Here is a 14853-nt window from a genome sequence, read left to right on the forward strand (position 1 = left end):
CAAAGCTGTTATCGCATCGATCTAAAGGAGATTTGTGCTCTTTTCAATGAATAATATAGAAATATTAGATTTTAACTTGTTAAGCGAGAAAATTTATGGGTATGAAATATTATGTGATTTTTTTTTAATTCGTAGAAAATTTGCAAAGCTTTGTTAAAGCGAGAAAAAAAAATTATTATTTCATCACACAACGAAATATATTCAAATATTATCATGACGTTTTCTAAGACATGTCTATAAATTAACACATTTCTTTTGAATTATTATTATTAATAATATTGTTATTTATAAATATAATCTTGAAACTAATATGTGCAATTTACACAGTTGAGCGTTTACATGTAATATATTCGTATTACAATACGGTAGAAGGCTTTCTTCCGAAGAATTTACCATCTTAGATTTATTAAAAATTAAATTTTTTCTAATTTGAACAAAATTATTACTATTATTTTTTTCAATCATATACAATTAGTAATTATTGATACATTTGCACAAGGTATAGTATTTTTATGTATCATACGTATGGCTTCAATTCTTCATAAATAATGTTAAATTTTTAATTAAAATGTTTTTCCGTATTCGTTTTCAATTCTCGTCTTACTTCTTACTCAATTAACTACAAGATAACCTTTATTTCGTAATAATTCGTTTACCTAATCTTTAGTATTAGTAAATTTTATGTTTAAACCAATTTAAATCGTGGAAAGCAGATAAAATCAGTAATGTTCAATTATTAAAACGAAATTAAACAATTCCATAGATAAACCTCGAACAATCGATGAACTCTTATACTTCCTTATCAGATTATCGGTTGTCGCGTTTCATTTCATCACAATAATATGTATTATATGTATATATCTACTTAAATCTTAGCTCCATATGAAAAATTTATTCGTAATCAAGTTACAATATATGGCACCGAACGACATTGGCAATCGCCTGAAACTCAAATACCTAACTAAACGCGACCGAATCCTTTTACAAATTGATCAGTTCCACGATATAAATTACGAAAAACAAATCCGCGTGACAATTTTACATTCACGCTATACCGTAATAACGCTTGACTTTAGAGAATAGCGTTGCATCGTCACGTGGATCATCACGTCGTTTTTTTGTTTTATTTGAGACTTATCTTGTCGGTTTTTTTGCGCTAAATTCGCGAACTACGTCAGAGATTTTTTTCGGCGTTTCAGCAAATTGTTTTTTCTTCGTCTCTTCTCTTTCGGGACTAGGACTAGGCGAGCTGCTCGGCGACCTGGAGCTACTGCTCGAGTACTTCTCTCTTTCTTCTCTCTTTATGTCAACGAAGGTCTTTCGTACCTTCAGCGGATCTCGTAGACGTTGCAGCTTCGTTTCCAGTTCGCTTGACTGCTCTTTCAAAACATTATACTGGTTTAAATCCAAGCCAAGTTTGCGTGCTTTTTTGTGCAGGATCAACAGGTGCTGGCGATCTCGTACGTCGGGTAGCAGATATTCCTGCGAAAAAAACGACACTCTCAATCACAATCGCTGAAAATTGTATTTGAATTCAGAACAATTTCTTCAATTCCGACAAATTTTTGCATTGCTATGCAGTTCAAACAGATTTTCATTCATTTGAAATTAATATAAACAAAATCAAGTAAAACTTCGTTTAATTTCAACAGCTTTTCGCTTTATATCTCGAACGAAGGAATTTTGCAAAAAGTAAATGTATTGCTGTAACAAATAACTTTCATTTCTTAGTGTTGGTTGCACGCTGACGCAAATCTTCAAGATCACAGGCCTCTCAGTGGTGAATCAGAATTTTCTTTCGACTTCAAGAGATTATCAAAATAGAACTTAAAGGTACCGAAATTAAACCAGACATTTTGAAAACGCCTGGTTCGAGGACCCCGGCCACTTACCTGCTTAGTAAGTACGTAGTAAGCGTAACAAGCCATCGCGGTGCCGTAGGTTACAAAGTAAGTAACAGGCTCCATGATATCCCAGGAATACTCCCACCAGGTTAACCTGGCAAGGATACCGAATTGAACTGACATCAAACCGAGGCCAGCCCACGTTAGAAGATTCGTGCGTCTAGATGCGGTGGCTTCAAGCTCCAGTCGTTTCTACGAATTATTGGAAAATCCGTATCAATCTGAGTTTGGAATATTGGTGGAAGAAGAAGGAAGAGAAAATGTCAAATAAGCAAATTATCGGTTTTGTTTTCAATGACAACTAACATCCTCCAACGGCTGCAACTGCATCTTGATGTCTTCGAGCTGAGTCAGGATCTGTTTCTCCTCTTGTAGTTGATGCTCATCGACGTGAAGAGCCTCGTAAAGTTGTCCGACTAAGACTTTGACATCCGATAACCGCTGGGCTTCCTCCTGTAATCATAATCGAAAACGAAATTAGAATGTACAGATATTTGGCCGCCTGTTACTACGCATAAGACACGTTTTGACCGAAATAACGAACGTATAAAAGTAGTGCATATAATCTATCTATCACATAGTTTTTCGTCTGACATTTAGACGAATCAACCAAGTCTCGTTTCATCGTTCTAGATCTTGCCGATGAGAAATTTCCCAACAAAAAGGAATTTGTAAATTTTTTACAATAAACGGTCAAACAGTAAACTCGAAGAATTTAAGAATCATCGAATTAATACTATCTGGTATTTCTATTTCTAAATATGATTGCACTTTTGCAGCGTGCGAAATGGTTAAACACAGAATGATCTTCGAAGTGATGAGTTAATTGTCGATATACCTACCATCGTGAGTCTGTCATGCAGAGGTGCAGTCACCGTGTAGACGTTGTCATTGACGATGAGCTTGAAATCCTCTTCCATTAAAGATTCTATCGAGTTTGCCGAAGCTATTCTAATTCCATCTGAAAGAAGAATGAAAATGGTTTTTCTTGACCCACGTTCGAAGGATGCCTTTTGCAGTTTATCCTTGGCTGCGTTTTCTTGTTTCCTACATCGGCATAGGGCCGTTTACGAAGTTGACAATGAAGGATTGACTTATGGGGTGAATGAATAATTCGTTGCACCGATTAGCAAGCGTTATACCTATCGTCGTGATCAAGGCTCGGTCAATTCCCTTATCCTCCTGCTTAAGCATCTCCAGAAAATCTCCTACTGTATGTGTGATCGGCTTCAGGGTGAACATGCACTTCTCACGTCTAGACGGCAAGGGAACAGTGACTCGAGGCAATCCTCTGTGGTAAATAACGGAAACATCTGTAACAATTAAGATATGATTCGTGTTGGTACGTCGTCAAAATATGTTATAATATTTCATTTCATATATGTAAATGACAATTTTATTTATTACTCATTTTTATGAATTCTTTGTTAAATTTTGTGTGAAAAAATGTGCACTTCTTAGTTGGTTCAACTTTCATGAAAATTATAAATTAAGATTTTTGAATCAAAACCGCAGTGATAATTCCGTTCTTACAAACTACAAAAATCACGAGAATTCAAGATTTCAATCTAACGAACTCAGTACAAATTTTAAGAATTTACACCGCAGAATTGCATTGAGGTGGATAAAACTTGATATGATTGATTGCTGAAAATTTTTGTAAATCGCAGTTTAATTTTATGAATTTCACCAGTTTATGCGTCCATAATAATCCCTTAACTGGGGATAAAACGTGGTCATCGTCGCAGGGATATCGAAAAAAGTACGATTCGTATAAGAAAATATAAATTAGTATCGATCACAAACGTATTCATGCAGGTGTGTAATTAATTTAGTTGCATACATATGATCGACAGACAGCGTTTGTTGGCGTGATAAATTCATAATTGGCTGGTAGGCTAACCTGGTTTACCACAGAGCGGTTAGATATACCGAAGGTATTAGAGTGTGGAGAAGCCTCGGCGATCACTAGGTGAAGAGGCAGAACTTCCAACTGTAGCGACTACACTAGGAATCGCGTTAAGCAGGACGGAACCGAACGCGAACTAACCGCTGCCTAGACTTGCGGCAAAACCAATTATCTAAAGACTTGTTAAATCTTTATGCTTATAGCTACAGTCTGCGCACGTGGGTGCAGGTACATTCACTCCTGTGCACCTTACATGATCGAAAATTGACATTGCCTCACAGTTAAGAATGTCGGAAATATCATAAAGTAGCTGTAGTTTCGAACGACAAGCAACGTATTCAAATGCAACTGTTGCAATGCAGGTTAGTTGTAAAGTTGAAGGTTTTAATTTTTGAAGAATTAAAAATTCTTAGGCATGCTGTGAAATCTTACAAGTCTTTCGACCCTATTTGCTTAGAAAATATCTCGACCGACTAAACTTTACGAAAGTTTGATAATTTTTTCAAAGGCTTTCTCTACTCGTTATTGAGGTTCATAGACCTCTAAAAGGTTTGCATAACCTCTTTCGAATATGATAAAACGGTAAAATCACTTGCTTGATTGATAAACAAATTTGGTTGAGAAATAAAGTAATAGATGAAAATGCGAACACGATTTCCAGATAAAATAGAATATATATGTTAGCAATAGTTCTTAGCACGCTGGAATATTTTATGAAAATGAAATTGAAACTCTATTTATTCATCCTGATGATTAATTCAATCATCTAATCATCTTACGTATCGTGACAGATCCGATACAATTTTATTTTTCAACTTCACGAAAATTTCGAAACTGAACTTTTACCGAACTTGGAAACTTGGTAATATGAGGTGTGATATTCGATAGGTTTGATTCTATCGTAAGGACCTCCAGCCAAGTACTTAATTATTGCATAATAAGTGTGATACTGACTACGGGTGAATCGATTAGCGACGTATCGCGGCAACTGGTTTCTGGTATGACTAAAAGACGTAAACGTTTAGACGTAAACTCGGGAAACGCACTTTCCCGGATGTACAGAAACGTTTTTACAATCGTTTCCTTCGCCGCGTAGGTGCGCATGTATACATATAAAGACTGCACAACAGGGCGGCGAAAGAGGGCGTCAAGTGGGTGTGTATAAGGTGTAATTGGGTATTGTGATGATGACTAGTCGATTTGGTCGCCTAGTTATAGGTAATGGTCCTAATGAAACACCAACATACATCCGACAATTATACGCAGCAGTTGACTCGCTGGAAGAATGTGGAAGTGGCAAAATCTTCTCGAGCGGAAACACCGAGGAGCTTTCGGACGCCAGTCTTCGTCGAGATCTTGCTCAAATAATAACATTTCATTGGTAATAGGTACATGTGATTGAAAAAAGAGACTTTTTTCCTCTACCACTGCGAAGTGAAAAACGAGAAAAAGTGCGGGTCCTGCTTACTGATATCAATAATCGTAGTGTATTTTTATGGGGTCTGTCGCGCGATGCGGTCCTGATCATTGAGGTAGATCCTTAGACACAATTTTCATTTTCTTTCAATCCTTTCCTTTCTCAGTTTCTGTGAGTGTAACTGCTTTACGAGTTTCTATTTTAATCACTCTGGTTTAAGAGAATAATAAGAATTACGCGATTATTCAATCTGTCAAAGCTGTTGACTGTGAGAAAAAAATTACAATTTGATCAATTGAATTTCACTTGCAATATATGCTAAAAATGGAAATGGTTTCAAATGTGTTAATCGATAGTACAAGCTCAGTTGATACAAAAAGTTTAATTGTATATTCTTTGATTCGTTACATTCGAATGTGGGTGAATTAAATTTTGTAACATTCACGTTCATCCTATTTTCCTGCGATTTCACTGAGCTATCGTCTGATTATTAAAAATGTTTCGCGATGTTTAGTTTTTAGCTTTGTAAATTAGTTTTGAATTGACAATCTTGATCGTTAAAGTTTTCTTTACGATTAATTATCCATCAAGAGTTGAAATTGGTTAATAATAAGAGTATTGTCGTTGTCTCTAAATACCATCTGATATGATTCCAATTTCAAAATGGCAGTTTGGCGTTGAAGACCACGCGAGTTAATTCAGTCTTCTTCCGGAATCAAAAACCTTGCCTCTATTTCCTATTATTCAGTAAATATTATCTTGATACAAAATCCAGAAAAATGTTTACTTTTTTTAGTTTACCGGGTCGATTAGATATCCTGCCGTTTATAGAAAGTATAATTATAGTCTCACAATCAGTTGTGCTATCAACAATACGAGTTGAAGCAGAACCCTCGATTTTTGTAATGGCACAATCAACTGCAATATCAATAAATTAATCCAGTGTTTCAACTTATATAAGCACTTTAGTAGAATTGTAATTTTAACCTGTCCTTACAGGCGTTAATCAAACTGTTAGTGGTCGGACATAGGTCCATTGGTATTCTGGTACGCGCACTAGTGGAATTTACGACCACTAGCTATTCACAATCACAATCAATTAATTGGACAAGTGTGCTCCAATATGACAAGTCATAAACTCGACACATCGATGAGATGGATGAGTTGTGCAACAGATTGACGGCTTTCAAAAATCATAAAAATTGGTACACTACAATTGTCCAATTGTCAGTCTGATCACAACTATCACATTATCTTTATCTAAATATGTTTGATTTCAAATGGTTGGGTCAAAGCCAAAGGCCGACCCTTTCGAGAAAAAGTTCGCAAAAGAACGAATCGTCACATGCACGAAGCATATGGTTGCCACATGGCATCAAATCCTACTTGTTTTCGAGTGGTTTAATTTTTCTCCTGAGAGAAGCGACGTCACACTGACATCTGTCGGTAAAAAAACGCACTTCACCACAGGTCGTGAACGAACGTAATAAATGCACGCGCTCTTACGAATCACTAGGAATAATTTACAATTTTCAAATTTTTGCAATAAAATTCTCAAGTCATGTTCCACACGTTTTGTAGGATTTTGTGGTAGAAGTTCACAATCGATTTCCAGACTTTTAACCTGGCCAACTTCAATTCACTTTTATACTATGTTTCATAAAGCTGCTGATGCCAGGCGTCTGACCATGGGAGGCGTGCAGAGCGGACCTCACAGCTTAGGAGATGTAAGCCTGGGTCGAGACACGTTATGGGTGCAGGAGAGACTCCGTCACAAGAATTGTCGGTAAGATGGAGATCTGTTTGAGCGACGATTTCTCGTTGCCTAAAAAATCGAGTCCTGGATTCGGATGAGTAAATGACAGTAGAAAGAAAAAGAAAAAGAAAAATGTTTTTAATATTTTATACGTATCACAATAGCGGCCTACTTGTCAGGTAATTGTAAACTGCTAATTGCTAAATTACTATAACGGACATCCAAGCGCTTATTAGTGGTCATGGTCTAGTTGCATTACTTGATTTAACCGCCTGCACTTCTATTTCTTCGTGGCGTACGCTGTTTCTCTGATGCAAACCGGCGATAATACATCTCTCCTACTTGTCTGCCAGTTAATTGTACAGGAATTAGGCTTGTTTTGAAGCAATCTACACTGTTAAAATTTATACCAGTTTACGTACGGTAAGAGTCACAACATGTTCATAGAAAGATAAAACATCAAAGTGCTGAAATTTTCTCAAATTCATACAAACTGTACGTTTAATTCTGCGGATCCATTTTTCCCGAAACCAATTACCGACGTTTCATCAACAAAATGAGCAGCTCCAATGGAGTTGCAGGATTATTCAACACCTGCGCAATTATACTAACCAATCCCTCACTTATAATTTATGACCAATGTGTTGCATACACGCTTAGATAAATGCTGCCCCATTGTCCGATGTATTTACACATGGTTGTCTAAGGGATGTGTTATTTCACCTGAATCAATATTGTTCAAATATAGTACACGCAGGTGTAATTACATGTGCAATTGCGGTTTGGCCATGTGTAAAGGGATTAATCAACCAATTATTGTTTTACGACAGAAGCAGTTCGCGTTGGTGTTGTACCTACATAGGTGCACGCTACAATGGTGTTTCGATTGCTTATCCTGCACCATTATCCAACTATACACAGGGAGAGACTGTTCCCAGGTAAATTTCACAATTCAATTTGTGCCTCGTATAGGCTGACAAAACTGGGCTGCTTCTACACTGAGCATGCTCAATGTGGCAATCGGTAATATATCAACTGAGCAGAACGTCTGGCTCGGTAAAACAGGTGGCAGTTTGAATTCAAACTTGGCGACAACATAACGCGCCAATTTCAATTTCACGGTGTATATTTGCAACGTCTGCAGCAACTGCGAAGTTATCGACCGTCTTAAAAAGCCGGAGATATAAGTTATGCACTAGGCGAATTAAATTAACTGTTAGAAATCGTTTTTATCTCGCGCCAATTTACGAATTCGCAGATGTAACAGATTGCTATAGAAAAACAGCCGTTAGTGCCGTACAAATAATCTCCGCGCTAAGTCGCTGCCTAATCGGATTTAGAATACGTTCAAATGTGGGTACAACAGAAATGTAATCCCAAAATGGGTCCACGGGCTTTGAATATATTAACGAGAACTTTCGACGAACGATAAACAATGGTGGACGAAGTCAGTCAACGTTTTCAAACAAAGATTAAGAAAAAAGGGTTAGCTGGGTTAAACAGTTTTTAATTAAAACGGTATAATTTCTGGGTTGAGAACTTCTTCGAGAATTGTGGATTTATATTGCAAGTGTTCAATCGTTGAAATCGCCATATAGAGTTACTTATCATCTATGAAAATTTCACTTACAGAGGTAGAACAAGTTCAGCTCTGGGGATAATTTGATGAAGAAATGATATTCCGCCGAAATAAGAATCCGTATGATAATCTGATTTTTTTATTATTGTACTAAGTAACTGGTGTTTTTCTAAACTTAAAATCCACGGCTTAAAATTATAATCTGAAAGGTGACTCCATTTATTCCACTTATTGAACTCTATTAACTTTAACTGCACCTTTGGAACGTTTTCTCTTACTATTGTTGTTACAGACTGTACGTGTGATGCGTTCTTAAAACAAGTTGAGCACCTGAGAACTTGCTGATAGAATAGAGTGCAATTAGTTGTAGAAATACTACTGTTGACAGAGTAAACAAAGTTTGGAGTGTCAAGTGGAAAAAAAAAATTCTAACCTAAAGAAGCATTCGAATTCCCCTTCCCTGGAGATTTACGTAATCCGTGAATGGTCCCTAATATTTCTTTGTACCTTGTACAACTGTGTCCACACGAAAGTTATAAGTACTACGCAAATCTATTGATCAACGGGTTATTACAGTCACTGCAGCACGTCGTATACATTTATTGTCTTGAAAATTTTCTTCGTCGATAGGTACATTGCACGATTTAGACTACCGATATAAATAACGCTTTACGTACGCAACGGATAAGAATATGTACGCTCTTAAGGAGTCTACCCAACTGACGAGTAGAAAAAAGGGTTGTTTCAAGAATTTTTTAAATAAGTTTTAACTGTAAATATTAATATAGGATTTGTTAGGTTTAATAAATACATTTTATATAATTTAATTAGGTTAGCAACAAACACAACAATGACGTTATAAAATACTACAACTACAATAAATCGTATACTAGGTGAATTGCTAAGGAAGTAACAAAGATTCGCCGAATGGTGTATACAAATTTTTCGTTACCACCTGGCTCCATCATTTTCTCGAAATACTGTAAAAACCACAGTATTCGAAACGAACTGACGAATAAAAGATCATGGAGCAAATCTCTTTATAATTTCAACTGATCATTGTACCGTGACCGGAAGTCCTAGATGTTTGCAAATTTTCACAGTTACACTATCTTCGCCTAATGATTAACTTCTCTGTCATTCATATATCGACCTCAACATAGGCTGTAGATTACGCGAATACCATCAAATTGCACTTCGGAATTCTCGAGTTCCGAGTTGTTTGTGATTTGACATGAAAGTTGAGGAACAATTTGCAATGTTCTATTCTCTCACCAACAGTAATTACTAGCAGTGATACGACAGACCGTACATCGATAGAGGGGAAAGTTGGGTGACAGAAGCGATGGTAGGGGTTGTCAGAGCAACACCGGAACACACCGGATATCCGTTTGAGCGCCAACAACATTCTACGAATTCACAGAGTGTTACTACAACATGAAGCAGCGGTGATCACACGCGTGCTACGCGTGTAAAACACGTACTACGCACACGAGAATAATTACAATCATACGTATGGTCAATTACACAAGTGCTCGCGGATGTGCGTTTGGTTTTACGAAGAATCGCGTCTGTGATAGTAATTTCACGTCGCCCCTCGCGATCGGATTCGCGTTTTCATGTGGGATAGAAAAAGAGAGAAACAACAGAGGATGGCACCTCGTTAAAATAGCGTCGGAAAATGCGAGCGAGAATCCTGTTCCAGCTGAGTTTCAGTCAATGGTGAAACGGCTCGTTGCCTGGAGATGCGCGATCGCGATGTTCTCAATAAAAATCGTCTACTGCCAAGTGACCATGGAATTTGCTGATCAAGCTGGCGAAAGGTTGTCGATCATGTTCTTAAGTCTTCCAAGATTAATTAGTTGCACGTTACTGCATGCATGCACATGCCTAATGGCGTTAAGATGGTTTTTATTTTCGACTTTTTTTATCAACTTAGACTTGGCTGACCCTCAGATTGGTTTCAAATGAATTAACAAATAAAAATCTGTTCCGAAGGAAAGATCTCTGTCTCAACCCTAAAACCTCGCGCAAGAGCTGAGAAGTTTGCCATTCAAAATACGCACGTTTTTACTACACTTTTAGTATACAATTCGTCACAGAACAAAGAAAAATACTGTTACTGTAAGAAACAATGCTAACTGATTTATAGATTTTTTGCAAATAGTTAATACAACGATCAAATATATGTTCACTGAAAGTGGAATAAAAATGTGTATATTTAGAGGGTTGAGATAAATGCCTGTGCTTTTGAGAAGATTTCTATTTCATTTGAAACCAATTTGGTGAGCGTTCCAGTCAAATTGAGAAAAATCTCAATCTAATGCACGTATAATAATAACAGATCACGCAATCTCAACGCACGTAGTCGATATTTTTACAAAGAAATCTGACGCACAGTGCCAGCGTAATTTGGGCGCGAGAATATAAATTGAGAAAGAAACCGTGCGTCCCATCAATTAGCATTTCCTCGTCGAGTCATTGGAATTCATTTATACCGTGTAATTGTGCCCGATTCGCTAACACGTTTTGCGTTATATTTGCAGTCTTCCAATTAGCCGGGGTGAGTTAATACGAGCGGAGCTAAAGTCCGCGTGTTTGTTCATCGGTTATACTCGTACATACGTAAGAGTGAGAATGAGAAGGTTAAAAAACGCTGTTTGCCCCAGTATTTCAAAATCCAAATGACTAATTTCTTTATCTCGTTATTATGAGGTTAAACTAACGCAGGCGATATTTTTAACCACTAAAGAAGCAATCTTGCTTCAATTCAGCCCACGCATCACGATCTATGAGCCTGCAGCGCGGTTGGTGGCGCACAATATTTGCACAATGATTTATTCAAAGGTGGCCGAAATTTGCATTCGTCTTATTTCAGCAAATAATTTTAGGACGTGCCTGTACATGCGTAGGTTACACGTATGTACGCGAGTTACATTACATCTGGGCGAGGAGTTAATGCTTTTGGTAACATTGCGGTGATAATTGTAAATGCCGCTCGCGCTTCGGGTTACATCACACTCGAAGGAAAACTTTTTTTTACCCAAGATAAGATGGAGGGAGTTCTGGATAATAAAGTTAGATAAGAGTTCAAGTATTAGAGATCGATAGTGAAAATTTTTTTTCAATCGAATTACAGCAACCGACTGACGTTATTTAATAACTAATCGTGAGACCGTCGCACGCGAGTTGTGATTTGATCTATGGAATATTTTATGCAGAATTAGTCCTCCTATGCAAAGCTGTTCTACCATGCATACATGCGTATTATATCGATCGCAATAGTATGTATAACATAACTTTCTTCCTTAAACCACATAGTCTAAAATCAGCTTAAAAGCAGGAAGCAGAATTCCGGAAGACAAGAGACTCGGGCATGAATCAAAATCAAAGAGATAAGAAATCAGAATATACTTTGCCGCTTTGTCAGTCAAGCTCATGCTTCTCATAGACGTACATAACCGTCGATCAAAATATCAATTCGTTAAAATTCGCATGGAAAAAGCATAAAAATTTCTTCTCTTTGAAATATGGCTGGGGACGAATGAACTGATATAAAAGCCTGAAGCTTCATTAATCATTAACGATTTTCCTGCAGCATAGATTACAGAGAAAGGTGAAGTCTTTATCGGGTCGAAAAAAATCAACACCCAACGTAGAGACCGAATTTGCATTAGTAAAAGTCAACTTGTCCGTATAACCGGTCCCCTTGAATTCCGCTAACGTGATTTACTCTTGAACCCGTGAACCGATTCCTAAGGTAAACAGGTCCACTCATCTTGACTCGTATAAACTTTGATTGCTGATTGCTTGCCCAGCGATTTTGTATATGGTTTAGTGTAGAGATATAAAAAGACACGATGCTTGTTTACGAACGATACAATCAGCGCACGGCCTCGAGTCAGTCATTTCACATGATCTTCCTGGCAATTAAGTAACAAAACCAACGAGGAGGAGATGCCTATAACAGTCTGACTCTGACACGTAATACCTCAAGTGCGCTGGGAACACGGATACAGATGGTACTCATTGTTGTGTAACTTCCGAGTCTTTCATGGTCACGAGTCAAAAATCTACCGCCTTTTTTCATTGTTCATAACGCGCGTTTTGTATCTTCCTTGATTTTTTTTTAAATTCGTCAATTTCTCTTTCTTTTTAATCTCAAAAATCAGTTTGAGGATCTATCGGGCTTATTTAAATAAAGTAAATGATGAAGTAATCTCGACAAACGATCGAAAGCTGTGATTTAAATCCGATCAAGCGAAAATTCCCGATGATCGATTGCATTATCGCAATATACAAAAACGCATCCTTCGTTAAATTGATTTAATGAATAATTTCTTAACTTTCCAATTTACTTGCGTTATAATATTTAAAGATTATTTTCGTAATATTCAACTACATAAATAAACTCGCGTTTATTTCATCTTTCCAACCCCGCCTATGCCTCCATTATAATTCTTTTAGCTTATTCATTCTTCATCATTGTCCTCCACTGTACACCAGAAACATTTTTAACAACCAAATGGAGCACTTAGGTGCATTGGTAACACGCGATGCAAACTTATAAGCAAGGTCCTCGTGTGTTTTACTTAAAATTTCATCTGACACAGGAGCAGCAAGCCGTCTAATTAAACGCATAGGTCGGCACACGGCTGCTCGTTATACACGCATGAAGGTGTTTTCGTAGTTTCAAACGCGGGAACAAAGTCTGCCTGCAAGTAGGTATGTACATGCATACGTACATATTCATATTCACCAGAGTAAATACGCCGCGGCTGAATCGCACTTCAGCAAACTCGTATCACCTTTCGTTTCTCAAGAGCCTGCTAATTTTCTGATTAAATTAGTGAGGCGGATGTTGAAAAGCCAGGCTATATCTGGGTTATCGATCTCCTCCGTCATACCTTCTCACAACTTGAATTTCGTGCTGAGGAAAAACAAAAAAATCACAAAAACCTAGTCATCCGCATATGATTTTATTTATATATACCTGAGGTTTCGTTCGCGGAGGAATAATGCATTTTTAGTAGTCGATGCTAACGAGCGGATTTTTATTACGTACCGGATACCAAGTGCGATTTATCAAACTCCGTTCTCCACGGCTAACTGCCTGTACGAATACCGAGGAAGAAGTAGTTCGTGTGTTCACCGCCAGGTGCGTTCGTCGCAGTTCTCTCTCGCAGGAGAAGGTTATTCTCGTATGTCGCTGATAAAACGATGCAAAAGATTAAGGATAATTGTAAACTGTTCAAAATTTTTCGCATTATCATATCGTATGGCATGAGGTGAGTGAGCGAAATAAAATTTCATTCGCATTTTTACAAACTCGATGTCAAATTTGATTTAGATTTCGTTAGACTGTGGCGATTCAACTACTTTTAGGAGACTGATTCGGCTATTTTAGTGTATATTGAATGCACGGAGTGGTAAGTAAGTAAAAGCTCGCGCTCTGTGAAAATGTTTTTGTCCATTCGAGTTGCATGCGAGTTATAAAACGGTGTATAGTATGTTTCAATTTGGGACACGAGTCGCTGCGTCATTGCTTCGAATGAACTGTGACTAACCACAGGTAAACAATTTTGTAACAAAAATGGTACGAAGGAAATAAAAAAAGAAGAGCCGGCAGAATGAACATAACGACTTGTATCGTTAAGTTTACTTTGACGAAGGACTGCTTCGACGCATGTTGTATATCGATACAAGAGACTCGGTGATTTCTCGCAATGCAGACCGCGATATAGCTGCATGATTCGCAATTTCTTGAAATCAAAGGCTTTGAAATACGACGGCAACGTCGTCTCGTGTAATCATAACGTCGACAGCTGATGCATTCGCACGCGCATATAATTTGCGGCAAACAAGGTTTCTCAAAATATACATCAAAGATGATTGCGCGAATTTTCATTACCGAAGGACTCGTGAGTCTAGAAAATTAGTAAGTTACTAAGACCTAAATCTTTCAGCTGATTAACTCTATTTGATTCAAATTCAATTTGAATTGAAGAAAACTATAATGTACAAAAAAAATCAGTTCAAGCCAATTTTTTCTTTCAAAGAAAAAAGGGAAACTTTTTACCTCAAAAAATCATTTCTAATTCCCATGATAGAAAACTAATGTTGTCATTTTTTTCCACGACCAAATTAAAAATCCCCTGACAATTCCAGGTTTTCCATAACCCCTTTTAAATTCACTGAAATTTCCAGATTTTCCAGGTGCGTGGCCACCCTGAATTGTATGTAGTTAATACGTTGCTTTATCCAACTTCACTATCATTGGCAAAAATA

The 14853-nt window shown here is 37.3% G+C and overlaps 2 protein-coding genes across 5 annotated transcripts in view; one reads left to right on the top strand and one right to left on the bottom strand.

Moving 5' to 3' along the window:
• Window positions 1–604: 604 nt before the first annotated feature.
• Window positions 605–14853, bottom strand: part of LOC124416355 (calcium uniporter protein, mitochondrial) — a 95375-nt gene continuing 81126 nt past the window's right edge. For all 3 annotated transcript variants that reach the window (XM_046897322.1, XM_046897321.1, XM_046897323.1), the window contains 5 exons: window positions 3047–3217; window positions 2747–2865; window positions 2211–2357; window positions 1893–2096; window positions 605–1482 (listed from right to left, as the gene is read on the bottom strand). In XM_046897322.1, the coding sequence (XP_046753278.1) occupies window positions 1135–1482; window positions 1893–2096; window positions 2211–2357; window positions 2747–2865; window positions 3047–3217 (989 nt within the window). In that variant the 3' untranslated portion in view covers window positions 605–1134. The remainder of the gene's footprint in view (window positions 1483–1892; window positions 2097–2210; window positions 2358–2746; window positions 2866–3046; window positions 3218–14853) is intronic.
• Window positions 6904–14853, top strand: part of LOC124416353 (protein javelin) — a 29168-nt gene continuing 21218 nt past the window's right edge. Inside the window, exon 1 of one of the 2 annotated variants that reach the window (XM_046897317.1) lies at window positions 6904–7016. In XM_046897317.1, coding sequence (XP_046753273.1) covers window positions 6919–7016 — 98 coding nt within the window. In that variant the 5' untranslated portion in view covers window positions 6904–6918. Of the gene's footprint in view, window positions 7017–10299; window positions 10389–14853 lie in introns of those variants that run through there. The other variant, XM_046897318.1, reaches the window with a different exon arrangement.

This window comes from Diprion similis, chromosome 2, assembly GCF_021155765.1.
Source record: "Diprion similis isolate iyDipSimi1 chromosome 2, iyDipSimi1.1, whole genome shotgun sequence".
NCBI classification, from domain to species: domain Eukaryota; kingdom Metazoa; phylum Arthropoda; class Insecta; order Hymenoptera; family Diprionidae; genus Diprion; species Diprion similis.